The sequence below is a fragment of the Saccopteryx bilineata genome, chromosome 7, assembly GCF_036850765.1.
Source record: "Saccopteryx bilineata isolate mSacBil1 chromosome 7, mSacBil1_pri_phased_curated, whole genome shotgun sequence".
Taxonomy (NCBI): Eukaryota; Metazoa; Chordata; class Mammalia; order Chiroptera; family Emballonuridae; genus Saccopteryx; species Saccopteryx bilineata.
Genome location: NC_089496.1, coordinates 69745105 through 69771919, shown reverse-complemented (window position 1 = coordinate 69771919; position 26815 = coordinate 69745105). Strand labels below are relative to the sequence as shown.

The window sequence follows — 26815 nt, the reverse complement described above, 5'->3', positions numbered from 1 at the left end:
AACCCTATTTTAGAGTGTACATTGTTCCCAGTTTTTAAATATTATAAATAGTGTTTGATGAACGTTCTCTGAGTTCTATCTCTTGCCACATTCTCAAATAAAAGCTTAGATGTGGAAATCAGGGTGAGACATGACTTGCCAAATGGCTCAGCGGGAAGACTGTACCATTTCCCGTTCCCACCAGCAGTGGGTCAGCATGTGAGTTTCCTCAAAGCCCCTCCAACGCAGGTTAGAAGAATAGCTCTGATTTAGCAGTTCCTCGGCTCCATGTGAGAAGGAACGGGATACTTTTTTCTGGGCATAGCTGAGGCCTTGGAGATGGGCAGGCCCAGAGAGCTGATTCCAGAAGTGTGTTCTTACACAGCACGGTCTCAGAAAGACGTTTGTCTCCCGTGGGGTTGGCCTGAGTGGCCAGAGGAAGCAACTGAGCCCACACCACCTTTTGTCCATCGTCACAGCGCAGGGACAGAGTTCATTCTAGGCATGGTGTGCATGGTGTCCTCACGGCCCAGCGTGCTCAGCACGTCTGTGAGCACAGGGTGGGGGTGGAGCAGCAGGGCTGGGAGGGACATGGTGCCCATCCCCTGAGAGTGCTGGGAGCACTCCACCCGTTGGCACGTGGACGGGTGCGGGTTCTTTCTTTCAGAAAATTCATTTTGTTTATTTATTTATTTTTGGTCTTAAAGTTTAATTTTTCATCATAAAAGTTATGCACATTCTCTAAAGCAAATGTGGAAAATATAGACTGTAAACTGAAGGAGAAGTCATCCATGGGCACAATACCCATGGGCAGATGTTGGTACATGCGTTTTCAGTCTTTCGTGTGTGAATGTGTGTGTGCAGTAGGGATTTTAAAAACATAGTCGCAGTCACACTGTCCATATTATTTTTCTGTCCTGCTTTTTTTCACTTTAACATCATATGCGTTTTCAATGTTATTACATAGTCTTTTTTTTTTTTCCCTGTATTTTTCTGAAGCCGGAAACGGGGAGAGACAGTCAGACAGACTCTCGCATACGCCCGACTGGGATCCACCCGGCATGCCCACTAGGGGGCGACGCTCTGCCCACCAGGGGGCGTCGCTCTGTTGCGACCAGAGCCACTCTAGCGCCTGGGGCAGAGGCCGGGGAGCCATCCCCAGCGCCCGGGCCATCTTTGCTCCAATGGAACCTCGGCTGCGGGAGGGGAAGAGAGAGACAGAGAGGAAGGAGAGGGGGAGGGGTGGAGAAGCAGATGGGCGCTTCTCCTGTGTGCCCTGGCTGGGAATCGAACCCGGGACTTCTGCATGCCAGGTCGACGCTCTACCACTGAGCCAACCGGCCAGGGCCTATTACATAGTCTTGATAATATATTTTTTGATTGTGTGTCTTATATATGTGAATGGACCATTTATTGTCCAAAATTAATATTAGGCTCTCACTTCCATTTTGCAGATGAGGAAACTGAGACCCACAGGAGATACCAGATTTACTCAGGATCACCAGACAGGTAAGAGGTACAACCATCATTTCATCCATTCATCTATTATTCATTCATTCATTCAGCAAAGGTTTATAGAACACCTGCTATACTGTATCTTATGCTCAAAGACCTTTGAGAGGCAAAAAAACATCCCTGCTCATGTGATCTTTAGAAATCAGTGCACTGTACAACCTCACTGGACTTATGGTAGAAAAGTTCCTTGGTTCTATCAGAACCCAGAGGAGGGGCACCCACTGTGGGGTCTGGGAATGCCTCCTGGTGGAGGTGATGTCAAAGCTCAATGTTACAGGAGGAATGAAAGTTTGGGAGGAGGGTAAAGGGAGCAGCCACGGAATGGTCTGGAGGCGAAAGGAGGCATGGTGCGCCCTGGAAGCTGCACATGATTGGCCACAGTGCTTGTTGGGAGGGACAGGGCTGGATTCACAGGCAGGAGCAGGCTCAGTATGAACTTCTGCGCCCTGACAAGAACTCTGGACTGGATCCGGAAAGTGATGGGGGCCCCTTGCTGCATTGTAGGCAGGAGATTTGCATAAAGCTATTTAGATTTTAGGAGGAACCACGATGTCACGGGAGAGAATGGACCAGGGAGATTGGCGTCACCAAAAGCAGTTGTGAGAATCTTCAGATAAGGGATGTTCGGGTTACCCTGAGGCAGAGTAGTCAGGACGGAGGGGAAGGTATGGATTTAAGAAATAACTGGAAGTCAAGACAGAAAGCAGACACAACTTTAGGAAGTCTGCACAGAGGACAGGGCAATGTGATGATGTCACTGAGCTTGGGACTCCACGAGGAGAGGGGATGAGAAGCTCTGTCCTAGATGTGATTTGAGTTGTCCATGGGACTAAGTCCTAGTTGGGTGAAGAGAGGTGCGAGGCTTGGTTGGAGACAGAAACAAGGAGCCATCAGTTAGGGGTGCCGCTCCAAGTCCGGAGGGGGAGGAGCACCAAGCACGAGGAGTGCATAGCAGTGGTCCGGAGCGCATCGGCGAGGAGTGCAGAGCAGTGGTCCGGAGCGCATCGACGAGGAGTGCAGAGCAGTGGTCGGGAGCCCGTCGGCAATCTTGCGCCCTTCCCCAGTCTTAGGAAACTGACGAGCCCTCCATTCAGAGGTAGAGAGAACAGGTGAAACAGTGGAAGTCATTTCCATGGTGTGTGTAGGTCCTCCAAAGCCACGCACAGTGTAGAGTGGGAAACAGCGTCTAAGGCAGAAGCCCAAAGGACAGTATTTCATGGGCAGGTTGTGGAAGAGAAACTGTCAGGGGAAACTGAGGAGGAAGCGCCTGGGTGGGGGAGGGGGCAGGATGAAACAGTAAAAGAACGATGTTCTGGAAAGAAGGAAGAAGTTTTATAAAGAAAACGGTAATTGCCAGTGTCAAAGGGTTAAGGTAAAGGTGAGGGTTCAGTCAGGGTCCAGTGTAGCTGAAACTCAGTGAGTTGAGCACCGGGACCCCTGAAAAGACCCAGAGCTTCCAGCGCATAGGCCAGTGGTTCCCCTGAACCCCGTTCGGAGTCTCAGGAGAGAGCACATTCATCCATCACAAAGAGCTCCTCTTTAAGCAAATTTGGTATACAAGACTTGGAAATTGCAAATGGTGTCTGGGCTAAGACTGCGTGATTGATTACTGCCCTTAATTCTCTAGCCTGCACACCGCCGGGCCCTTTGCTATGAGGCATTGGAGTCCCTTCCACAAGGGGCGGGACTCCCCTGCTCCTTGGCTTCCTGGTCAGCATATGACTTGCTCGAGCTGGCTGGCTGTGAGCAGACCTGAGCAGGAAGGGGCTTGGAATGCCCTGTGCAGCTGGTCTTGTCCCCTGGAGCCTGTGTCAGGACTTGGGAAAAACCCAGCAGCTGGCTCAGTGCTCCTGGGGATGGGGGGGGGGGGGGGATGGATGAGAGACACACGGAGCAGAGCCACCCCTAGCCAGCCCTGATGCATGTGCGACAAAGACGTGCTTGTTACTGTATGCCACCGCGATCTGAGGTTCTTTCCTCGGGGTGGTCAGTACGTTGTACAGGTTGCCTTCAGGTGTCACGAAAGCTTTCTCTTGTTCTGCCTTTCCTTGGTCCCTTACTCAGGGTCCCTCTTCCCGATGCTCTGCTGGGGCATCGGTCCCCTGTAAAAGACTCAGGTCCCCGGCTCCCAGGACTGATGGGGGCAGGCGGGACTGAAGCAGCTCTAGCCCTGCTTCCTGTCGCCCCCATCGACTCATTCTCGAGGCAAGCTTGGCCGATCCAGCACTCAGCTCCCCGCCCATCTGGTGTTTCCAACTCACACCCGAGACCTGTCCGCCCTAGTTAGTGCCCTTCTGTTCTACGGGGATCAATTAAATAATTCTCCCAAAGCATTTGATGAAACTGCGACCAGTGGTGGGATCCAAATAATTTAGCAACCGGTTCTCTGTCCTAATGACCATTTTAAGTATTAAAAAATGATATACCAAAAGGTAGTTTATTATTTCATGCACTTAGTACTTAAATAAGAACAATAAAAGAGGTACATAAAACTAGATTATGTTATAAGAAAGAGTTTTAAAATATTAATAAAAGAATATTAAATACCTGACAAAAAACAATAAAACTTTTATTTAAGATATTTCCATATTGCTTCTTGATTGGCATCCTAACTTGCAATTTGTTTACCTATGGATGGAATGAACATGACTATGGGTGCTTAGAATACGCTATTGCGCAGATGTACATTAAAAAAGAGTAAGGAATGTAATTTGTGATTTCCAGAAATCTGAGCCACCCACCTTAGAGAGAACCCTTATGACAAGTGCCATTTTAACAACCAGTTCACCAAACTCAACAACAAATTAGGTATCGGTTCTGTGAACTGGTGTGAACCGGCATGAACCGGCTGAATCCCACCACTGACTGCCACTATCTGCTAGTTTGTTAAAAGCAAACTCTCCTTTTAAAGAAAAAGACAATAGTTGTTTGTTTTCATATCAAACACAATGCCTGACATGTAGTTGCTGATTGCTGGCCAAGGCACTGCTACACTGTAGTGAATATACTTATGCAAAGATCTACATCGCTATCTTTAAAATTTTTCTTATATTTTTCATTGCAAAAGTAATACATACTTGTTTTAACAAACCAAAATATCATATTGCATTTAAATTTTAAGTTAATTGACAGGAGCTTGGTTTTTGCATCTCCCAGGCAACTGTCTGGTGGGTACGGTGAGGCTCAGCTCTGGCTCCGTCTGGTGTTAGGTGTTTAGCACAGGGCTTGGCGCAGGGTAAACTCTGGATACATGGTGGCTGCTGTCACTACCACCATCGCGAGAGCGTCGGCACTGAGCAGACCTGGGCTCGGTCCTTGCTTCTTCTGCCAGGGTCATGCTGTTCACGCCCTTTCAAGCGGGTCTTGCCATTGCGTCCTTCTGCATCCTCTGCACCACCCATGTGACTGCAGCTGAGCAAGGGGCCTGGTGTGGCTCACTGGCTAGCTTTCTCCCAGAGGCACAGGGTCGCGATCTGTGGGATGCATTCCTCCAAGCTCCCTTCGCTCCTGCCATTTCGTGGCCTGATTGCTCACTGCCCCTGGAGACAGAGCTTCCTCCTCAACCCTCTTGTCCTCCTGTTCTCCGTCTTCTCGTGCTTGCCATCAGGACCAGGTCCCTGTCATTCCCACGCCTCCTCCCCCTTCAGCGGCTCATGGAGCTGTGCTTTCCTTCCCAGTGTGGCAGCCACGATCCAGGGTCAGGCAGGCAGGAACTCCTGCCGGAAACATCGGGACATCAAGAAGGCCTCCTAACTGGTCTCCTCCCTTCCTCCAGCCTCCACCTGCATTTCCTGATGAATTAAGTAGAGCTTGATGAATTAAAGCATATTTCAGTCCTGTCTCCTGATGCTCAAGGCCCTTCCACGGTGCCAGGTGCCTTCCTGAGTCGCTCCTGATTGCTTTAAGGCTCATGGAGATCTCATCTGCCGCTAGTTTTTCAGCCCCTTTCTCTTGCCTGTTCCTCATGAGCCCTGTACACAGCAGACGGGGCAGTTCCCTGAGCGCGCCCTCACTCTCCGCCTTCCGGGTCCAGCCACGTTCTCTCTCTTCTCTGCTGGGAATGTCTGACCCCCTCCCCCACGTGTCCACCCTCCTCATTTTAAGAGCTGCTCAAAGTTTCCTTCTCCATGAACCCTTTTCCAGTTTCTTCAGCCAGATTGATTTTGCTTTGCTCTGAGTGACGTGGCACCATCCCTTCTCTGGACAAGGATTTTGCCACCTCAGTTGTATTGGGGTTTGGAGCCCGAATAATTCCTTGTTGTGGGGGTGTCTGTCTGCTGTAGAATGTTTAGCAGCATCCCTGTCTTCTACCCACTAGATGCCGATAACATCTCTCCCCCCTTCACCCCAGTGGTGACATAAAAGTCTCCAGACAGTGCTCAATGTCCACTGGATAGGGGCAGGAGTGGAGCGAATCACCCCAGGGTTCTATAGTAATATTTATGCAACAAACCCTCTGACACCCTCAGCTTGTGTCTTGTCAAGGAGAGTGCTACCTAATCATGCCATGCCCTTTCAAGCCTCTGAGCTTTTTTTTTTTTTCTTTTCTTTTCTTTTTTTTGATTTTTTGATTTTTCTGAAGCTGGAAATGGGGAGGCAGTCAGACAGACTCCCGCATGTGCCAGACCGGGATCCATCCGGCACGCCCATCAGGAGGCGATGCTCTGCCCATCTGGGGCGTCGCTCTGTCGAGACCAGAGCCACTCCAGCGCCTGGGGCAGAGGCCAAGGAGCCATCCCCAGCGCCCGGGCCAACTTTGCTCCAATGGAGCCTCGGCTGCGGGAGGGGAAGAGCGAGACAGAGAGGAAGGAGAGGGGGAGGGGTGGAGAAGCAGATGGGTGCCTCTCCTGTGTGCCCTGGCCGGGAATCGAACCCGGGACTTCTGCATGCCAGGCCGACGCTCTACCACTGAGCCAACTGGCCAGGGCCTGCCTCTGAGCTTTTATGTATGCTGTTCCCTCTCCCAGGAATGCCCTTCCCCTCTCTTTTTCATCTAATCCCCTCCTTAGCCTTCAAATCCTGGGTGGCAGGCTACCTCCTATCTCCGCAGGCAGAATGGACAGCCCTGCTCACCAGGTACCCACAGAGCTCTGCACAAACCTCCATCAGAGCCCTCACTATACCATGTGCCGTGTTACAGCAAAGCAGTTTCAGTATTTGTCTTCCCAAGCAGAATGTGAGTTGTGATGTAGCAGGGACCTCAGCCTGCCCAGGCCTCCCGAGGCGTGCCAGGGCCCTGCGCAGGCAGGAGGTCACCAAGCACTGAGCAGCGGGCCGCAATTGTGAGGTCATTCATGTCTAGGAACATATGTGCCCAAATTCAAGTCCCAAGGTAGGCATCTGCTAGTCGTGTGGTTTCGGTGATTTATTATACTCCTCCGGAGGTTTAATTTCCCTCTGTGTAAAACTGCCTCAGCAAGAGCATCTATCTTACAGGGTTGTTTCAGGATTTAAGAAATTAATGCTCGTAAAATGCTTACCTGGTACCTGGCATATAGTAAGTGCTCAGTAAATCTTAGTGTTTAATGAGGAATGAATGAGTGAGTGTAGAACTGGGCTGTGGGAAGATGTGGATCCCGCAGGCTGGCCAACCCTCAGTGGCACCATAGCGAGGTGCTGCTCCTGGGGGCGGAGCCTGTCTCCCCCCACCACCCCGCCCCTGCCCCTGTCCCCTCCCTGTGCTTTCCATCCTGGGCAGCTCCGGGTGAGCACAGGCTGCTGGCAGCCGGGGGCCGTGGCTTCACTTCACGGGGAGGTAGCCAGGCTGGGCGGAACAAGGACAGACATTAAAAACCTATTTTCTCACTGGGCACAAGTAATTGGCAAAAAAGCTCTAAATCCATAGCTGTCAGGTGAAGTCATTTCCGAGAGACAAGGATGGAGGGGCGGCTGGGGTGGGAGCCCGAGGGAGAGACTGACGGCAGAACAGGCGCTGGAGCGTCCAGCGCAGGAAACTCCGCCCCTCGCCCCAACCGACCAGCCGGCCTCCCTGTACCAACCCTGCCTCGTTTTCTCTCTTCTCTGGAAGGAGATTTCTAAGGTGGCAAAAGCAAGGAAAGCCAGCCCTGGAATTATTTAATGAGCCAGAATGAATTGCATTTGAAATCATTTAACTGGGATCTGGGAGCATCTAACTGCAGCTCGGGATCTTAACTAGAGTGGGGAAGGATCTTTGTGCTAATTGCTGGCAATGATATTTCTACGGAGAGGGAGACTAGCAGCGAGCAATTAGCAGGCAGGGGTAATTGCAGTCTGTGCTGTTCCGTGGGGTGAGTGAGCACCTTGGCTTTGCTGCCTGGAAGCCCAGGCCCCCCAGCAGGGGGCAGGCGCGGCCTGGGACCCTGGGGCCCAAGGGGAAACAGGGAGAGGAGTGGGATCAGGGTGGGGGACCTCCAGAAGGGAGGTGAAGTAGAGCCTCCAGCTCCCCAGAGGTCCCCCGTCCCTTCTTCCAGAACATAAGCTTCCGGGAAGGCGGTGAACTTTGCCCGATTCCAGGTGAGGGAGCAGAGATAACCTGTTTTCTTTCTTTCTGTTTCTTTACACACAGTTTACCTAGAGGTCTCTCCGTTAGTTGTGCCTTGAGTCACCAATTTTGTCGTGGAGTGTAGGATCCTATTTATTAGCTTTGGGATTGACAAATAACCCTGGGAAGGTACTATTAGCCCCATTCTGCAGATGAGAAAACTGAGGCTTTCAATCGTGACTTAGTTGAGGGTACACAGTTGGTGAGTGTCAGAGGGTGACCTAAGACTCAGGGGTATGTCCTGAACATTCATCACCTAGTGGTCACTGTCATGGTGTTCAGACAAATGTGAGTGCCATGGAACTGGTCCCCCAGGATGAGTACAAGGCTCTGACTCTAGAATTGTTAATAATTACGAAAGATTTCAAAAGCTAACTCCCATATGAAAGATGCAACAAAAGCCAGAGGAGGGAGGGATCCCTTCTGAATGGGCGGCCAGCAAAGGTGTCACCTTGGAGTATGGACATGTGGACATCTGGAGGGGACAGACTGCTAACAGAGGGCATTATCTGAGCAAAACTGGAGGCGGGAAAGCCTGGCTCATCATGTGGGGAGACGGTAGACATTTCTGTGTCTGAGGAGGAGGGGCGAGCTGGGGTCAGACAATGGAGAATTTTGCATGCGGGGTTGTTAGTTTGGACCTCATTATACAGGCAGTGGGGAGCTATGGATGATTTTTGAGCTGGGGAGCTGCTGTAGTCAGTGGTGGGATTCAGATGGTTCACACCGGTTCGACAGAACCGAAACCTGGTCTTTTGTTGAGTTTGATGAACCGGTTGTAAAAATGGTACTTGTCATCAGGGTTCTCACCAAGGTGGGTGCCTGGGCGGCCGCCCAATGTGAAAATCACAAATTTACATTCCTTACTTTTTTAACACTCATCTGCACAACAGCATATTCTAAGTGCCTGTAGTAATGTTCATTCCGTCCACAGGTGAAAAAAATTGCAAGTGAGGATGCCAATTAAGAAGCAATATGGAAATAGCTTAATAATAGTTTTATTTTTTTTCAGGTATTATTTAATATTTTTTCATTAATATTTTAAAACTTTCTTATGATCTAGTTTTGTGCATCTCTTTTATTGTTCTTATTTAAGTATTAAATGCATAAAATAATAAACTATCTTGTGGTATATTAGTTTTTTATACTTTAAACAGAGAACCGGTTGTTAAATTATTTGAATCCCACCACTAGCTGTAGAAGATTAACCTGGCAGTGGTGTGGGGAGAAGGCTTGGGGTGGAAAGGGGATGGATGTTGGAGACAGAGACTGTCACAATAAAAGAGGCAAGAGTCCAAATTGGGCCAGCGGCAGGGGTGGGGTGGAGAGAAGAGGACACCCCTCCCCCACCCCATCTCAGGCCCTGCCCCTCGCTGCTCTGGCCTCACCCTGTCCACATGGCTGTACTTGGAGCTTCCCAACAGCAGTTTGGCCTCGGCCCAGGCTGGAAACAGACCGTAGATGACATGTCTAGAAATGTGTGGCACAAGCCTGGTGTAGCCAAGGGGGCATCTGGTCATCTGGACCAGTCCTTGCTTTTGACAGATGACAACCAAAGCCACCCACAACTGTGGTCACTTCCCCTGTTTGCAGCTCCACAATCTCTCCTTCCCTGGGAGGTCTGCACTTAATCATCCTGAAAGTTCAGAAAGCCTACCCTGGATCTTCCTCAGCTTGCAGGATGAGGGTTTTCCGATGCTAAGCCGGGAGGCGGGGGGCAGAAAGAAGGTGCAGCCTCTCGGGTGTGGTTTTGACTCATCCCTGGAGTTGGGCAGATAGAGCAGAGGCTTGTAGAATGGTTGCAATTTAAGTGTTGGAACCGGGGGTGGGATCTCATGAGTTTTAGGTCCCTTCCTGAGCCCTGATTCCTGAATTCTCATGTGTGCTGCGCATTCCTTTCATTCTATCTTTTGTGCCGCCTTCTCCAGGAAGACTTCCCCCACTTTCAACAGCCACCTTGTGCTTCTGTAAGGACCTGATTCCTGGGAGAGTTGCCTACAGATAGATCTGTGCCTGCTTAGAGGAAAGGACCATCATGTCTGTATATGTTCCCTGTAAGACCAGCAGAAAGCATGATTGAGAGAAATTTGTTATTCATGCTGTGTTGTTATTTTGCTATTATTAATAATGCTAATAATAATAAACAACCACCACACTGACCATGAGGTGAGAATCTCAACACATGATTTCTAATTCTCAAGTCAACCTGCAGGGGAGGGGTCGTTAGTATCATTTTCAAATGCAGAAAATGAGACTTACAGAGACCATGTCACTTGACTTCTGACCTATAGTTAGGAGAGGAGGTTCCAGGAGTGACTCCTTGGATGGACAGTTCTTTTTTTTTTAGAGAAAGAGAATGAGACAGACAGGGACAGACAGTCAGGAAGGGAGAGAGATGAGAAGCACCAACTCATAGATGTGGCACCTTAGTTGTTCATTGATTGCTTCTCATACATGCCTTGACTAGGGGGCTCCAGCTGAGCCAGTGACCCCTTGCTCAAGCCAGTGACCTTGGGCTCAAGCCAGCGACTTTTGGGATCAAGCTATTGACAATGGGGTCGTGTCTACGATCCCAACTCAAGCCAGCAACCCTGTGCTCAAGCCGGCAACCTTGGAGTTTCGAACCTGAGTCCTCAGCGTTTCAGGCTGACACTCTATCCGCTGTGCCACTGCCTGGTCAGGCTGGGCCGGCCAGTTTTAAAGCTCTCCCTTTCTTCTTAGATGGAACTGAATTACCATGTTTTTCGCTCCATAAGACACACCTGACCATAAGACACACCTAGGGTTTTAAGGAGAAAAATAAGAAAAAGAATATTCTGAACCAAATAATGTGTTAAAATATTTAATAAAATACTGTATTTTTCGCTCCCCCAAAAGTGGAGTATCATGGTCATGCTTCCAAATACCATCCCATAGTTGGATAGTGTAATAATAGCAAACCAGACTGAGTGTGCTGAGCTTGGGGTATTGTCCATCTGAAGGTCCATCTAAGGGTTTAACCCACGAGGGGAGGTTTACTTGTTCTGAAGTCTCTGCTCATGCAACTTTCCACAGCTCTAGGCCACCAGGCAGAATGTTAGGGGTTGGAAGCCCTGCCGTTTCCAGCGCTGAGCAAAGGGGGTCGCTGAGAAGATGCTCTGGGGTCTTCCAGCCCATAGGTGGAGCTGTTGGACTCTGGGAAGTCTGTTGCAGATGGATGGAGGGAGCCATGTGGGCTGGTCCAGCTCAGCTCTGTATATATAAAAAAAAAGGCTAGAACAGTTTCTAAGAATGGACCCTGGAAACAACCAAATGACCACGAAGATGGGCCAGGTTAAATCAATTATAACACACCCACTGAATGGAGTGCCATGTAGCCATTAAAAATGATGACATAGATTTATGTGGATTGATATAGAAAGCTATCTTGCAATATATTTTGCTGAGGAAAAGCATGCCTCAGGACATTTGATATATATAGCATTATCCCCAAGATATAAGATTCTGAAAGGGAGATGGAGATGGCGAGTAAACAGCATATTCACCAAAACTATTAACAGTGTAAATCTCTTCAGGTGGTGAGATTTCAAGTTATTTATGCTTTATTCTTTTCTACTTTAACCTATCTGCAATATGTGAATTTTTAAAACAAGCATACATTATCTTTCTGACTGGGAAAAATAAAGTTATTTTGCACTTGACAATTTATAAGCCAAACCAAACTGCAAGTGTCACTAACTCTTCCCAAACACAGCCTCTTCCAGTGTAGCCACCCCTGATGTCTCATCCGTGTGTCGGCGGCCAGTTATTCCCTTGCAGAGGAGTAGAGACATTTGTCACCAGTGTTGGGGACAGAAAAAGCTGAGGAGCCTTTTCCTGGGCGAGTTCCAGGGCCTATTTTGGAGCCCGAGGCCAGGACTCCCCCGCCCTGCAGCCCTGGGCGCCCCCTCCCTCTGTAGCCGCCACCCCCACTCTCCACTCCCCATCCTCACCCCCCTCCTGTCTCCGGCACTTTCATCTCCGCAGATTCTGTGCAGCAGCGAGTCCCTGAACTTTCTAATTGAGATCAGAGATAAATATAGTGGAGAAGGAAGGAGGGAGAGAGAGGAGGCCTAGTTTTAATTTGCAGCATTTCCCATTAATAACAATTTCTAATTAAAAAGTCTCCATCTCCCCGCCGAAGTCCAAGAGCAGAGCCTCCCCAGGTCTGTCTGGCTGGAACCTCTGTGCCGGCGAGTTCAGAGTGCGGGTTTCCGCACCGGCTGAGCCTCTCTGCCAGAGCCATAATTAACCTGGAGGAGGGGGAAAGGGGGGCGGGAGAGGTCGTCTGAGACCATAGGGATATTTCCTCTCTTAGAAGAAGGCCATGCCCCTTCCTTCGACAGTGGTGCCTGCTGGGTCATTCTTCTTAGGGAAGGCGGCCAAGCCCCGTGAGGAGGAGGCAGATGCTTTATTATTATTATTTTTTAATTTATTTTAAAGGGAAAGGGAGAGAGAGAGAGAGAGAGACAATGACAGGAACATCAATCTGTTCCTGTATGTGCCCTGACCAGGGATTGAACCAGCAACTTCTGTGCTTCTAGATGATGCTCTGGCCAACCGATCTATCCGGCCAGGGCGGCAGAGGAGGCAGATGTTGAATGGGGTGTGGCGAGTGTTGTCGGAGTTGTAGGAGCTAAGTGTCAGGCACAGGAGGGCGGGGGCAGTGAGCTCAAAGAGAGAGGGCACTCTGCCTCCGTTCAAGGTGCGTCTACCTCACCTTTTCCCTTTCTCTCCGCCCCAAGTCTGTTCTAGTTAGGCCCTGGCTCTCTGTGGTTTGTGGCCCCAGGTGTGAGTGTCCACATGCACATGTGTGAGAGTGTGCGTGTGCATGTGTGCGCGTGCACTTGCGTGTGTATGTGAAGGGTGTGCTGATGCTGTTGATGAGGAGCAGTGGTTGTTAACAGTCTAAGATAGTAGGATGCACCATTTACTGTTGATCTACATGCAAGCCCAGGTTTGCTTTTTTTTTCTCTTGAAACATGTTGATGCCTTTGCAACTCGCTGAACTGAAGTAGGCACTCAATAAATAGCTGTGAACGCGTGAAGAGCTGAATGAACAACAAGATCCTCCTGGAACTCCAGTCTCTTAGCCTACCAGTTACTCAGTGCCTCACCTGGATGTTTCATTGGTGTCTCAGACTTCATCTGTCCAAACTCATGATGGTCCCACCTGACTCTGCCTCGTACAGCCTTCCACTGCTCAGCCTTCCACTGCTCGGCGGCAATCTACCCTTTCCCTCACACGCTCCATCTTTTAGCCATGATGCATTCCTGTGGGCTCTACCCTCAAAATATGCCCTGGTACTTCTCTCCAAGTCTACTGCTATGACCCTGGTCCAAGCCACCACCAGATTTCTTTCAAAAGCTTCCTGACTGCTTCACCTGCTTCTGTTCTCTAAGCTCCATTCTAAACCCAGCAGATGGAGGGGACCGTTTAAAGCAGGGGTCCCCAAACTACGGCCCGGGGGCCGCATGCGGCCCCCTGAGGCCATTTATCCAGCCCTCACCGCACTTCTGGAAGGGGCATCTCTTTCATTGGTGGTCAGTGAGAGGAGCATAGTTCCCATTGAAATACTGGTCAGTTTGTTGATTTAAATTTACTTGTTCTTTATTTTAAATATTGTGTTTGTTCCCGGTTTGTTTTATTACTTTAAAATAAGATATGTGCAGTGTGCATAGGGATTTGTTCATAGTTTTTTTTTATAGTCCAGCCCTCCAACGGTCTGAGGGACAGTGAACTGGCCCCCTGTGTAAAAAGTTTGGGGACCCCTGGTTTAAAGCATCCATCCGATGATGTCTCTACTTTGATCTGAGCCCGTCAGTGGCTTCTCTTCTCACTCAGAGTGAAACCCAAAAGGCTTACCAAAACCCCCAGCCCTGTGGGGCTGGCCCTGGCTGCCTCCCTCACTGTCCTGGTCCGTGGGGGCTGCTACAACAAGTTACGGTAGACTGTATGGCTTATAAACATCAGCAAGTGACTTCCCACAGTTCTGGAGGCTGGAAGTTCAAGGTCGAGTGGCAGGCGGATTTGGTGTCTGGTGAGAGCCCTCTTCCCGATTCCTAGATTGCCATCTTCTATGTCCTCATGTGGTAGAAGGGACAAGAGCACTCTCTGTAGCCTCTTTTATAAAGGGCACTAATCCCATCATGACGGTCTTACCCTCATGACCTAATCACCTCCAAAAGGTCCCACCTTCGAATCCCATCACATTGGGGGGTAGGTTTCAATATATGGATTTTGAGGGACACCGATGTTCAATTTATTGCACTTCCCTACACGATTCCCTTGGCCTTGCTCCAGACAATGGTCTCTTGGCCATTTCTTGACCACGCAACTTAAAATTATAGCCCTGCCCCACTCCAGTGAGCTATTTTTTCCTTGCTTTAGTTTTTTTAAATCGCATTTTCCACCTTGTGATGTTTTTTCTTATTTATTTTATGCCTCCTCCCCTGCCCTCTGCCCCACTGGAAGGTGAGCTCCATGGAGGCTCTTGTCTTGTACTTTTTGTCTCTTGTCTTCACTGCCGTTATCCCAGAACCCAGGACAGGGCTTGGTACCTGTAGCTGCTCCATGGGCCATTTCTTGAGTAAGTAGAAGGTTGAATGGTTGAATGGCAATGAACTGAATTGTCAAGTTAAAGTCAAGGTTTACTTTCCTGAGAACCATAACCAAATGTGACCCAAGTCCTAGCCCCTGAGAAGGGGAAAGTTGTAAGACAACTCTGGGAGTTAATGGAACCCGAGTTTGAAATCTAGCTTTGTCATTTGTGAACAGGTGACCTTGGGTATTAAGTTTTGGAGACCCTAATTTCTTCTTTGATAAAATGGGGATAAGAGGATTTCCCCTTGTAGGGTAGGTGGGCAGATGCAATCAAAGCAATGATATCAAATAAATACTTATCACTGTCCCAGTTTATAGCAAATGTTCAGCAAATGTTAGCTAGGTGTGATTTTGTCATCAACAGGGACACCTTGTAAATCAGGAGTGACTGTTGCCCATGAGAAAGTAAATGTGGCCTTTCAGAAAGAGAGGCTCACTATTAAGAGGAAATAAGGAACAAGTGTCACCAACCCTGCAGAAACACAGTTCTGGGATGGGGCTTTGAGAAAAGAACACAAGTTGACAGGAGCTGTTAGGAGGAGCGTGATCACAGCAAGTCCCATGGTGACACTACCAAGAGCTGGTGTGTTCAGCGCAGCTGCGGAAGTCATGGTCTGTAGCGGGGGTTGGGACATTTTCCTGTGAAGAGCCCAATAGTAAAAATGTTAGGCTTTGCAGGCCATAGGGTCTCTGTCACAACTTCGTATCTTTGCTGTTGAAGTGTGAAAGCATCCATAGACAATACCTGCATGATTGTATTGTATTGGGTGTGGTTGTATTTCTATGAAACTTTATTTCTTAAAATAGGTGGAGGTCCAGAATTAGGATATAGATTGCCAATCCCTGGCAATCTACTAAAGTAGGGGTCCCCAAACTTTTTACACAGGGGGCCAGTTCACTGTCCCTCAGACCGTTGGAGGGCCAGACTATAAAAAAACTATGAACAAATCCCTATGCACACTGCACATATCTTATTTTAAAGTAAAAAAACAAAACGGGAACAAATACAATATTTAAAATAAAGAACAAGTAAATTTAAATCAACAAACTGACCAGTATTTCAATGGGAACTATGCTCCTCTCACTGACCACCAATAAAAGAGGTGCCCCTTCCGGAAGTGCAGCGGGGGCTGGATAAATGGCCTCAGGGGGCCGCATGTGGCCCGCGGGCCATAGTTTGGGGACCCCTGTACTAAAGTCTGTAGGATCCTGTCATGAGATGGCTAAAGGAACGTCTGAAAGAGGATGGACTGTTTTGAGGGTCCTTAAGGGGGAGAAGTGGGTTTGGAGGATGGAAGCAGATCTATAGATTCCATTCCCTTTAAGAAAGATGTTTAAACAACCAGAGCTTCCGGCTGAGTCCAGTCCAAATGGACTGCACTGAGTCTTCATTTGTGGGATTTGTTCAGACAAAAGCTGGTGTCATTTGGCAGAAATGATGGAGAATGTATTCAAATACCGGGTAAGCAGTTGATTCAACCCTTGGTGACTTTCAAAGTCCACAATTATTGAGACAGTCTAAGGTGGATGCACATTGAAATTCAGGGAACCAAAGTCACAGACTTGGCACCTCTCCCGTGGGTGGGTCATTGAAATTTTAAGATCGAAGACTATTTTAATTTCTAATTATATCACCAAACAGATTTTGTGCACGTATCCGTGGGTGAAAACCAACAGGAATGCAGTGTCAACTTCACTTAGAATGTAATCCATCTCAGTGCTCATTTAGGTCTCTCCTGAAGATCCAGACACTGGCCATAACCTATAATACCGTCCTGGTGATGAAACAGCATGGGGAATGTATGAGAACTCGTTTTCCATTTAGCTGTGAGAACAGCCAACGTCTGGCGCAGGGGCCTCTGCCCTCTTACCTCTGTGTACTTAAAAACATTGCCAATTAGTGCCTGATCTGTGGTGGCGCAGTGGATAAAGCGTCGACCTGGAAATGCTGAGGTTGCCGGTTTGAAACCCTGGGCTTGCCTGGTCAAGGCACATATGGGAGTTGATGTTTCCAGCTCCTCCCCCTTTCTCTCTCTCTCTCTCTCTCTCCTCTCTCTCTCTCTCTCTCTGTCTCTCCCTCTCCTCTCTAAAATGAATAAATAAAAAATATAAAATTAAAAAAACCCCAAAAAACATTGCCAATTAATCTTGACTCTCTCTTCCTGAACCTTGGCCTCCCATAGTGAAGGTTCTAGAAGATGTAATATTCTAGCATATTAATATATAAATATATAAGGTCTACTGGAAAGTTCTGTCCGTTTCTATCACAACAAGTTTCGACACATAAGCACATGTTTATTTGGCGCATGTGTGCCTCTCTATTTTTATCACTTAATGTATACATACTGATGTAGCAAATTAACTAAAACAAAGTTGATTCACGTTAGTCTTATGTGTGAAGTGATAGTGTACCCATGGCTACTGATAAAGTTCATTTACACCACTGTAATTTTTACGAATTTCAACAAGGAAGAAATGCTACAGAAGCATGTCTGTCGTATCCACCATATTCCCCGGACTTAGCACCCTCCGACTATCACTTGTTTTTGTCCTTACAAAATTTTTTGAAGGGCAAAAAATTCAAGAATGAGGAAGATAACAAACAAGCACTGGTTCAATTTTTCGCATCAAAATATAAAACATTTTTCAAAAATGGGATATACAAATTGCCCTCATGCTGGCAAGAAATCATTAATAATAATGGCAATTATATTATTTAATAAAGTTTATTGACGGTAAGAAAAATTTGTATTTTGTTTTATTCCAAAAACGGACAGAACTTTCCGGTAGACCTTATAATAAGAGGGACTGAGGACCAGCCGCCTAGTTGGAACAGGGGTGAGGGTGTGAGATCAAAGCTGAGCTATGTTACAGAATGGAGGGTAGAATGATTGATGACCCAACGACCCTCCCTGGTCCCCGTTGCTCAGAGTCCTTCCCAGCACGTTGCTCCAGGAAGCTTCTATCCATTTATTGGAATAGTGGCTGTTTGTCATCTCTGGTTTAGAAAGCTCAAGTTTAACAATTGACATTTTCTATAACCTCCTGGAAGTTGGCCAGTGGACAGTAATTGGTAACCTAAGATTCTCCATTGAGCATCATGTGCTCATCATCAGGAGGAGGTCTCTCAGCAGCTCTGACATGATGACATAGGAGGCAGATACTGAAAGTGACTAAGAACTTTTGGGTGAAGGTGTATCCTTAGGTCAGTACCCTAAGTCAGGTGCTGGCAAATGTGGGGTGGACAGTTGGTGACCCTTATTCACCTGATGTTTTTCTGTGTGCTAGGATCACCTGTGTGCATGCCCAAGGGAGTTGTAGGGCTGAAGGATGAGCCCTTTGGGCAGATGGAGTTTGGTGATAGCGTCGGAGAGCAGTGGTTCCAGCCCTGTGTCCACACTTCAAGCTGAATGTGGGGTGGAGGCAGGAGAAGGAGAGGAGCGGAGGGAGCAGTGAGTGCATGTGTAGGGAAATGGGGTGACCCCATGGGAACATCTTTCAGGAGGTAGCCCTCAAGATTGTAGGTTGAAGTAGAAATAACCAGGGTCCTGTCATAAAAAATGGTACTGGTCCTGGCCGGTTGGCTCAGTGGTAGAGCTTCGGCCTGGCGTGCAGGAGTCCCAGGTTCGATTCCCGGCCAGGGCACACAGGAGAAGTGCCCATCTGCTTCTCCTCCCCTCCCCCTCTCCTTCCTCTCTGTCTCTCTCTTCCCCTCCCACAGCCAAGGCTCCATTGGAGCAAAGTTGGCCCGGGTGCTGAGGATGGCTCTGTGGCCTCTGCCTCAGGCACTAGAATAGCTCTGGATGCAACAGAGCAACGCCTCAGATGGGCAGAGCATCGCGCCCTGGTGGGCATGCCAGGTGGATCCCAGTCAGGTGCATGTGGGAGTCTGTCTGACTGCCTCCCCATTTCCAACTTCAGAAAATACAAAAAAAAAAAAAAGTGGTACCAACCTCAAACCACAAAGGCCAAGGTGACAGTGTAAATAGGCAATAAGACTAGCCATTGGAAGGGTTGGTTGTATATTGGAGTCAGATATGATGGATGGATTCTGAACTAAGGCAGAAATGGTGAAGGTGCTCGTATTCACATGTCACTCAGGATAAAATACGGACCTGGCACCAAAGCCCAGGCTACCTCAACCTTGGTGTTATTGACATGTGGGGCCAGATCATTTTTTTGTTGTGGGGGGCTATCCCCTACATTGTAGAATGTTTAGTAGCACCCCTGGCCTCTGCCCGCTAGATGCTGGTGCCATCCCCCACCCCACCCACCATGACAACCACAGTGCCTCCAGATATTGTCAAATGTCCCTTAGAAGCAAGGCACCCCCAGCTGGGAGCCACCACACAGCCCTCTGGGCTGCGGCACACAGCGCGTGTCCTCGGGTGTGGAGACGACTGCTGGTCCAGGCTGGAGTGGGGCATCCAGAGGAAGCGGAAGAGCCTCCCGGGCCTGGACGTTTTCCAATGTAAAAGCTTAGGACAGGTCCCCCCAGACCAAAGGCCACCTTCCTAGGTTCCGTCTTCCTGACTTAGGGGCTGCCTCTCCTCGGCCCCCGCTGAACGTCACACATATTTCCAATAAAGCTACTAACTGCTTGCATTGTCAGTGTTTGCATGCTTTACCGGATGAGGCTTTCATTACCTCTAGGGCAGGACTGCCCTCTTTTAGCTTTGCTTTCCCAGAACCTGCGTGGTTCTGGTCATGCCGAAGTTGTTCATTGAATGTTTTTGGAAGGAAAGGAATGAAGGAAAGGAAGGAAAGAAAGGAAAGGAAGGAAAAGAAGGGAAGGAAGGAAGGAAGGAAGGAAGGAAGGAAGGAAGGAAGGAAAGGAAGGGAAGGAAGGGAAGGAAGGAAGGAGGGAAGGAAGGGAAGGAAGGGAAGGAAGGAAGGAAAGAAGGAAGGAAGGAAAGAAGGAAGGAGGGAAGGAAGGGAGGGAAGGAAGGGAAGGAAGGAAAGAAGGAAGGAAGGAAAGAAGGAAGGAAGGAAAGAAGGAAGGAGGGAAGGAAGGGAAGGAAGGGAGGGAAGGGAAGGAAGGGAAGGAAGGAAGGAAGGAAGGAGGGAAGGGAAGGAAGGGAAGGAAGGGAAAGAAGGAAGGAAAGAAGGAAAGAAGGAAAGAAGGAAGGAAGGAAAGAAGGAAGGAGGGCGGGAGTAATTTGGGGATTGCCCCCTAAACCTCCAGCACCACATAATGGACAAAAGGCAGGGATCCTGAATCAACACAGAGCAAATATCAAAACTGGAAAATGACAAGCCTTTTCCCCTTCTGGAAAACATAAGTCAGCCTAGGAATGAGGTTCCTGAGTCACTGAGGCGAAGTGAACTCGGGGTGGGGACAAGTGGGCTGAGCTGGGGTTTGGGACCCGGCCAGGGAGGCCGAGTGGGCAGGTCTTACATCCGAGAGCTGCCCATCGCAAGTCCCATTCTCCGCAGCACGGTCCACAGCCACTGTGCTGATACTGATGGGCTGCCCACTGCAGCCTCAGGCCCCCGGCCCCCAGCCCCAACCCCCAGCCCCCAACCCTTATCCCCCAGCCCCCAGCCCCCAGCCCCCATGCTGCTGCTACTCTCCTGGCCCAGAGCTGGGAGCACATCTACCAGTTAATGGACCTCTGGAAGAGGGGCCGAGCAGGAGCCATCAGCACAGCTCCCTACCCAACCGTCCTGCCGAAGCTGTGATTTCAATTAAAGGACCATTACCATGAAACCCTACCCAGCCCCGGCTCCCATCAGCCAGCGGGAGGCCTTTCTTCTCGTCCTGGGCCCTGCCCTGTGGTTACCGAGCAGCCCTCTCACTGGGGCCCACCACCTTCACTAAAACACAGCAGCTGCTGCTAATAAACAAACATATTGATCATACAGATATGGGATGTCAGGAACTTAATTCATGAATGAAGTGAGCTTTAAGAGTGCCCGGTGGGAGCTGCCTCCATTTAAAGGGCCAGCAGCTGCCCAAGTGCTCTTGACGTGGGCGCTGGGGCAGGCCAGGGAGGGAGCCTTTCTGAGACCCGCACGCGGTGGTGTCCTGCTGCTCCACGGAGGCCACCTCATGTGGCCCTCTGCCTTTCTCCTCCGGGTTCTTAGCAACTTGCAGGTGGCTGGGTGCAGCTGGAGTGCTCTCATGGGTGACAGACAGGGATGGGGTCAGTGTGGAGGCAGAGAAGGAGAATAGGGTCCTTTGCCCCAGGATCGTATGGTCAAGATGATGATGATGGTGGTGGTGATGGTGGTGATGGTGATAATGACTTCACTCCTGAGAACTAGTCTCTGCCAGGACCTGTCATCTCACTGGCCAAATGGTGTAAAAACCACGAGAACCCTGATGAAGGATCTACTTTGGGATGCAAGAGGTCCTAGCCATTATTTTTCTTTTCTTTTTTTTAGTGAGAGAGAAGAGAGACAGACAGGAAGCGAGAGAGATGAGAGTATCAATTCATACTTGTGGCACCTTAATTTTTTTAAAAATTATTTTATTTATTCATTTTAGAGAGAAGAGAGAGAGGAGCAGGGGAGGAGGAGGAAGCATCAACTCCCATATGTACCTTGCCTGGGCAAGCCTAGGGTTTAGAACTGGCGACTTCATTCCAGGTCGATGTTTTATACAGTGCGCCACCACTGGTCAGGCCTTAATTGTTTATTAATTGTTTTCTCATATGTGCCTTGATCTGGGGACCCCCGCTGAGCCAGTGACCCCTTGCTCAAGCCAGTGACCTTGGTCTTCAAGCCAGTGACATTTGGGCTCAAGTCAGTGACCATGGGGTCATGTCTATGATCCCACACTCAAGCTGGCGACCTCAGGACTTGAACTTAGGTCCTCAGTGTCCCAGGCTGATGCTCTATCCATTGAGCTACCGTTTCGTGATGTTAGATCTTTCTTAACACAGTCATTTTCAAGTCAATTTGAGCAGGTAGTCAGTAGCGATGGCTCAGGAGTCAGACCTCAGGCGAGTTTCTTAACCTCTCTGTGCCTTATTTGCACAAAGGGAAAATTGTTGATATATGTGCAGATTAAAATGAACCATGTGCTGTGCTTACAGTAGTGCCTGGCACAGAGTTAAGCGTTTAGTAATGGTCTCATCCTCATCCTCAGCCTGCCACAGCTGCCACCAACCTCCCCTGCATTCCTCTCCCTCCTTCCAGGTAACACTCAGGGGAGGGAGGTGACTTCATGGGTGACTTCATGGAGGTACAACATTCTTCCTTCCCCAGTGGCCAGAGGGACAGCTGTAGCCCATCCCTGTCCTAGCTGCTGGCTAAGTTCAGGGTGGCTCCTGCACGTGAGCTGAAATCCAACTACCTTGGGTCCTCCAGGCCTGGCTCCTGGCTGTTTCCACCCTGTACTACTCATGGGGAGGGCTGGTCCTTGGCCTTGTCCTCCCTTCGGTTTTGTCCAGAGCTGCACTGACCCAGTATAGTAGCCTCCACTAGCTATTTATGGATACAGTATTTAAATTTGAATTTAAGTAAATTACAATGACATAAAATTTAAAAATTCAGTTCCTCAGTCACACTAGCTACATGTACATCCTGGACAATACAGATGATGAAAATTTAGTCTCTGCAGAAAGTTCTGCTAGTGCTGACCTGTAGGCTATATGACAAGAAGCACCCCCACCCTACTCTCTCAGCCCTTGCCACTCAAAGTGAGCACGCATCCGGACCAGTGTCACCTAGAGGCTCATTAGAAGGGCAGCCCCTCAGGCACGTCCCGGACTGAGTCGAAGTGTGCATTTCAACCAGATTCCCAGGGGTTGCATACCTATCAAAGTCTGAGAACCACTGCTCCAAGCCAGCCTCAATTTCCATTTATGTAAAATGGTAGGAATACCTTGTAGCATTAAATGACGTGCCCTGTGTGGTATTCTTGCCAAATAAAAAGTGCCCACTGAAGATGAGACTCCTTAACCAACTTTATGTTCCTGGGACCGGATGTTTGGTGGAGATTGGAGGGGACTGCCTGCTGTCCGTCACTACTGAGGAGGTGGGGCCTGAGGTCGGAAGGGGACCTGCCTCTGCTCCGGGCACCTGCTTCAGCTGACTTTGCAGAGACCGAGCTGGAAACTCTCAAGGCCAGAGGCTCAGAGAGGTGATCAGATGGCTTCAGATTCAGCACTTGAGTGAGGGACGGGGGACTCAGGTTAAAGGAAATCCTGTCTTTGGCTCCCAGTAAAGTGATGGATAAATAAGCAAACAGGCTGTTATAATGCGACCGGGTTAGGGAAAGGGAAGAGTGATGTCCAGGCAGATGTGGGAGCCAAGAGGCACTTTGCCAGGGGCAGAGAGGGTGCCAGGGAAGCTTCCAGAAGCCAGTGGCTGTCAAGTCCAGATGAGATGGTGGCAGAGCAGGGGCTGGCAGGGGCCCGTAGGCATACTGGGCAAAGCGGGTAGGGCAGGCTGCAGAGCAAAGGGATGACATCATAAAGCGAGGTGGGACCCAGGGAAGCTCCTGGCCATGGGGATCAGGGCAGGGGCGTGGGGCGTGGGGCGTGAAGGGCGGGGCTAGAGAGGGGCTAGAGTTCAGACGCACATTAGGTCATATCTGCTCTGCTGGAAATTATCCCGTGGCAAGGAAGCCCTGACCGGTTTTAGGCAGAAGAGTCATGAGGCCAGTTTGTGAATCATAATGTTCCCAGGAGCCATGCTGTGGAGAAGGAGCCGGAGACCGGGAGATCATCAGGGGCTGGTGTACAGGTTCAAGGAGAGAGGGAGCGGACCGAGACACGGGTGGCCTCGAGGGCACACGGGTGCGTATTAACCTGCAGCAGTGCATCCCATTGATTTCGAATCAGTGATCACTTTTTTAAAGGCCTAATCTTAAATTCACTTGTGTTCAGAAATCCTTCTTTAGAGAAAGTACAAGACCCCAAGTCTGTCTGCCATAGTGAAAGCTGTTTTCAGAGGAAAACTTATAGCTTTACATGCTTTCGTTATTAATAAAAGACCCCCCTCCCACAAAAAGGGGGTGGTGTTAGGTAAGCATTTTCAGCAATTAGAAAGGAATAATTGAATAAACGCAAAGAAAATGGGGAAAGATGATTAATAGAAAAAGCAGAGATTAATGGAATAAAAACCAAAGTATGTTAGAAAGGATAAATAAAGCTCAAAGCTTGTTCTTTGAAAAGAGTAGTGAAGTAGATGAATCTGTTTTGCGAGCCTGATTAAGGGGCGGGTGAGATATTAATGAGTGAGAAAATAGAGATGATAGAAATGAATTGCCTCAGCGAGACTGTCGGGAGGAGATTATACATACAGCACTTGAGATTCGAGAGCCTCTGACGCTCTTCTTGTGCCAAGGATGGCCGTGGGGACCCCAGTCCGGCCTCAGCTTCCCTCCCTGGAAGTTTGAGGAGACCAGCGATATTGCATTAATGTCGTTCTCCTCACATTTGTCTAGCTATTTTTTCTTTCTATATGTGAGACAACATGCTACCTACTTTTCCTGAATTGTGTTTTAATCCTTCCAACAACTGAACTGGTGAATCGGGCCCTTGTATGACACAGATGAGAAAATCAAATTCAGCACGATGGAGTAATTGACCCCAAGCTCTCAAATGCTGCTTCCGTCTCTCAAGGGCTGGAAGCAGCATTTGTCCGTGGGCAGCCTGACTCCTGGGCTGGTGCCCTCATGCTGTTTAACTCCTCCCGCTCCCCTGCAGGACAACACCCCCTAGGGTGAGCATATTTGAAGCTATAAGGGGTATAGGAACAGCACTTGGGTGCCCTGGGCCCTGGTCCCAGTCCTGGCTTTGGCACTTCCTGGCCCAAGGTTCCATCCAGGGGCACTCACTGCGTTGGCTGCCACGTTGTGCCAGTCTCCTCCCCTCGGGGGTGTGTCCCTGGCTTTCACGTGCCGTGAGAAGAGTGCAGGTCTTTCTCCTGTCAGATGAACCTCACCCTGCAGTCCTGTGAGGCTGCCTTATGACACGACTCCATGTTTGTTATTATTTGTTTTAATGTCAAGTTTACTGAAGTTTAAGTTATGTGCAGTAACATTCATCCTTTGTAGTGCATAATTCTACGAGTTTTGACCAGATGCAAAGCCCTGTGTAACCATCACCATGAGAAATAAATAAGACATCGCCATCCAGGGCTGGCTTCATGCACGTGTGACCCATGTGGTTTGTAAGTCCCAGCGCTTAAACGGAAGGGCCCTGGGCTTGGTTAAAGCTTTCCTCTCACTGTCTTGAAATTCTCAATAATTTTTAAACAACAGGGCATGCATTTTCATTTTTCACTGGGGTGCAAATTAGTTGGTTGGTCCTGTTTCCCATCACCTCGAAGAGTTTCCTCCTGCCCCTTTCCAAGATCCTTGGCAACAATTGATCTGTTTCCTGTTCCTATAGTTTTGCCTTTTCAGAGGCCATTTGAACAGAATAACACAGAGGCTTTGGAATCCGTCTTCTTCCACTGATGTCGCACCTCTGAGATTCACCTCGGTTCTCCCATGTGTCAGCAGCTCCTTCTGTCTGTTGAGTGCTGTTCTTTGATGTGAGGGTATCACGGTGTGTTCACTCATTCACCAGGTGAAGGACGTTTGCGTGGTTTCCAGTATTTGGTGGTTATGATTAAAATCATGGTAAATGTTCACATACAGGTTTTTTGTTTGTTTGTTTGTTTGTTTGTTTTTCCAAAGTTGGAAACGGGGAGGCAGTCAGACAGACTCCCGTATGCGCCCAACCAGGATCCACCCGGCATGCCCACCAGGGGGCAATGCTCTGCCCCTCTGGGGTGTTGCTCTGTTGCATCCAGAGCCATTCTTCTAGCGCCTGAGGCAGAGGCCACAGAGCCATCCTCAGCGCCCGGGCCAACTTTGCTCTAATGGAGCCTTGGCTGCGAGAGGGGAAGAGAGAGACAGAGAGGAAGGAGAGGGGGAGGAGTGAAGAAGCAGATAGGCACTTCTCCTGTGTGCCCTGGCCGGGAATTGAACCCAGGACTCCTGCACGCCAGGCTGATGCTCTACCACTGAGCCAACTGGCCAGGGCCACACACAGGTTTTTGTGTTAACATGTTCTTATTTCTCCTGATGAATCAATAGTGATAATAAATAGAGTGGGATTGCTGGGTCCACTGGTAAGTGTATGTTTAACTTCAGGGGAAACTACTGAACTGTTTTCCAAAGTGGCCAAACCATTGGCATTCCCACCAGCCATGTATGAGCGTTCTAGTTGTTCCACATCCTCACCAGCCCTGGATGCTGGCATTATTTTTAATTAATTAATTAATTAATTAATTAGAGAAAGAGAAAGAGACAGACAGGAAAGGAGAAAGGTGAGAAGCGTCAACTTCTAGTTGCGGCACCTTAGTTATTCATTGATCACTTCTCATACATACCTTGACCCTGGAGCTCCAGCTGAGCCAATGACCCATAGCTCAAGCCAGTGACTTTGTGCATCAAGCCAGTGACCTTTGGGCTCAAATCAGTGACCATAGGGTCATATTTATGATCCCACACTGAAGCCCACGACCTCACGCTCAAGCTGGTGAGCCCGTGCTCAAGCCGGATGAGCCCGCACTCAAACTGGCAGCCTCGGGATTTTGAACTTCGGTCCTCAATGTCCTAGGCCTATGCTTTATCTACTGTGCCACTGCCTGGTCAGGCATATTTCAGCCATTTTAATAGGTAGGAATTTAGTTTAAATTTTCCCATTGAGCATCTTTTCACGGGATCATTGCCAGCTGTCTTTCTAGTTAAAGCATCTGTTTGATTCTTTTGACCACTTGAAAATTGTTTTTTTTAAATCAAGTTTTGATAATTTTTAAATGTATATTCTGAGTATAAGTACTTTATCAGACATGGGTTTCATAAAGATTTGGTCCTGAAGTGCTTCTGAAGCTCAAGTGTTTAGAGCTGATGCTCAGAGGACAGTTCTAGGCTGTTTATACAAAATGTGACTTAACTGGTGTATAGACTGAAGTTGAGTACACAGGCATGGGGATGCTGCTGAGGGAGACAGAATAGTGTGGAAAGAGGAGCTAGCTTAAGACTGAGCTTTTAGGAATTATAAAATTTAATAGCCAGATGGAATGGGATGGACTAGAACAGGAGGTTGGAAGAAAGTTGCTGTCCTGGCCAGATAGCTCAGTTGGTTAGAACATTGTCCTGAAACACAGAGGTTACCGGTTCGATCCCCAGTCAGGGCACAAACAGGAGCAGAGTGACGTTCCTCTCCCTC

General features: G+C 48.9%; 1 protein-coding gene across 2 annotated transcripts in view; it reads left to right on the top strand.

Annotated features, from left to right (window-relative positions):
- The window catches only part of MRPL46 (mitochondrial ribosomal protein L46), a 181994-nt gene that overhangs the window by 101361 nt on the left and 53818 nt on the right, over positions 1-26815 (top strand). For both annotated transcript variants that reach the window (XM_066238134.1, XM_066238137.1), the window contains exon 4: positions 1434-1488. In XM_066238134.1, the coding sequence (XP_066094231.1) occupies positions 1434-1488 (55 nt within the window). The remainder of the gene's footprint in view (positions 1-1433; positions 1489-26815) is intronic.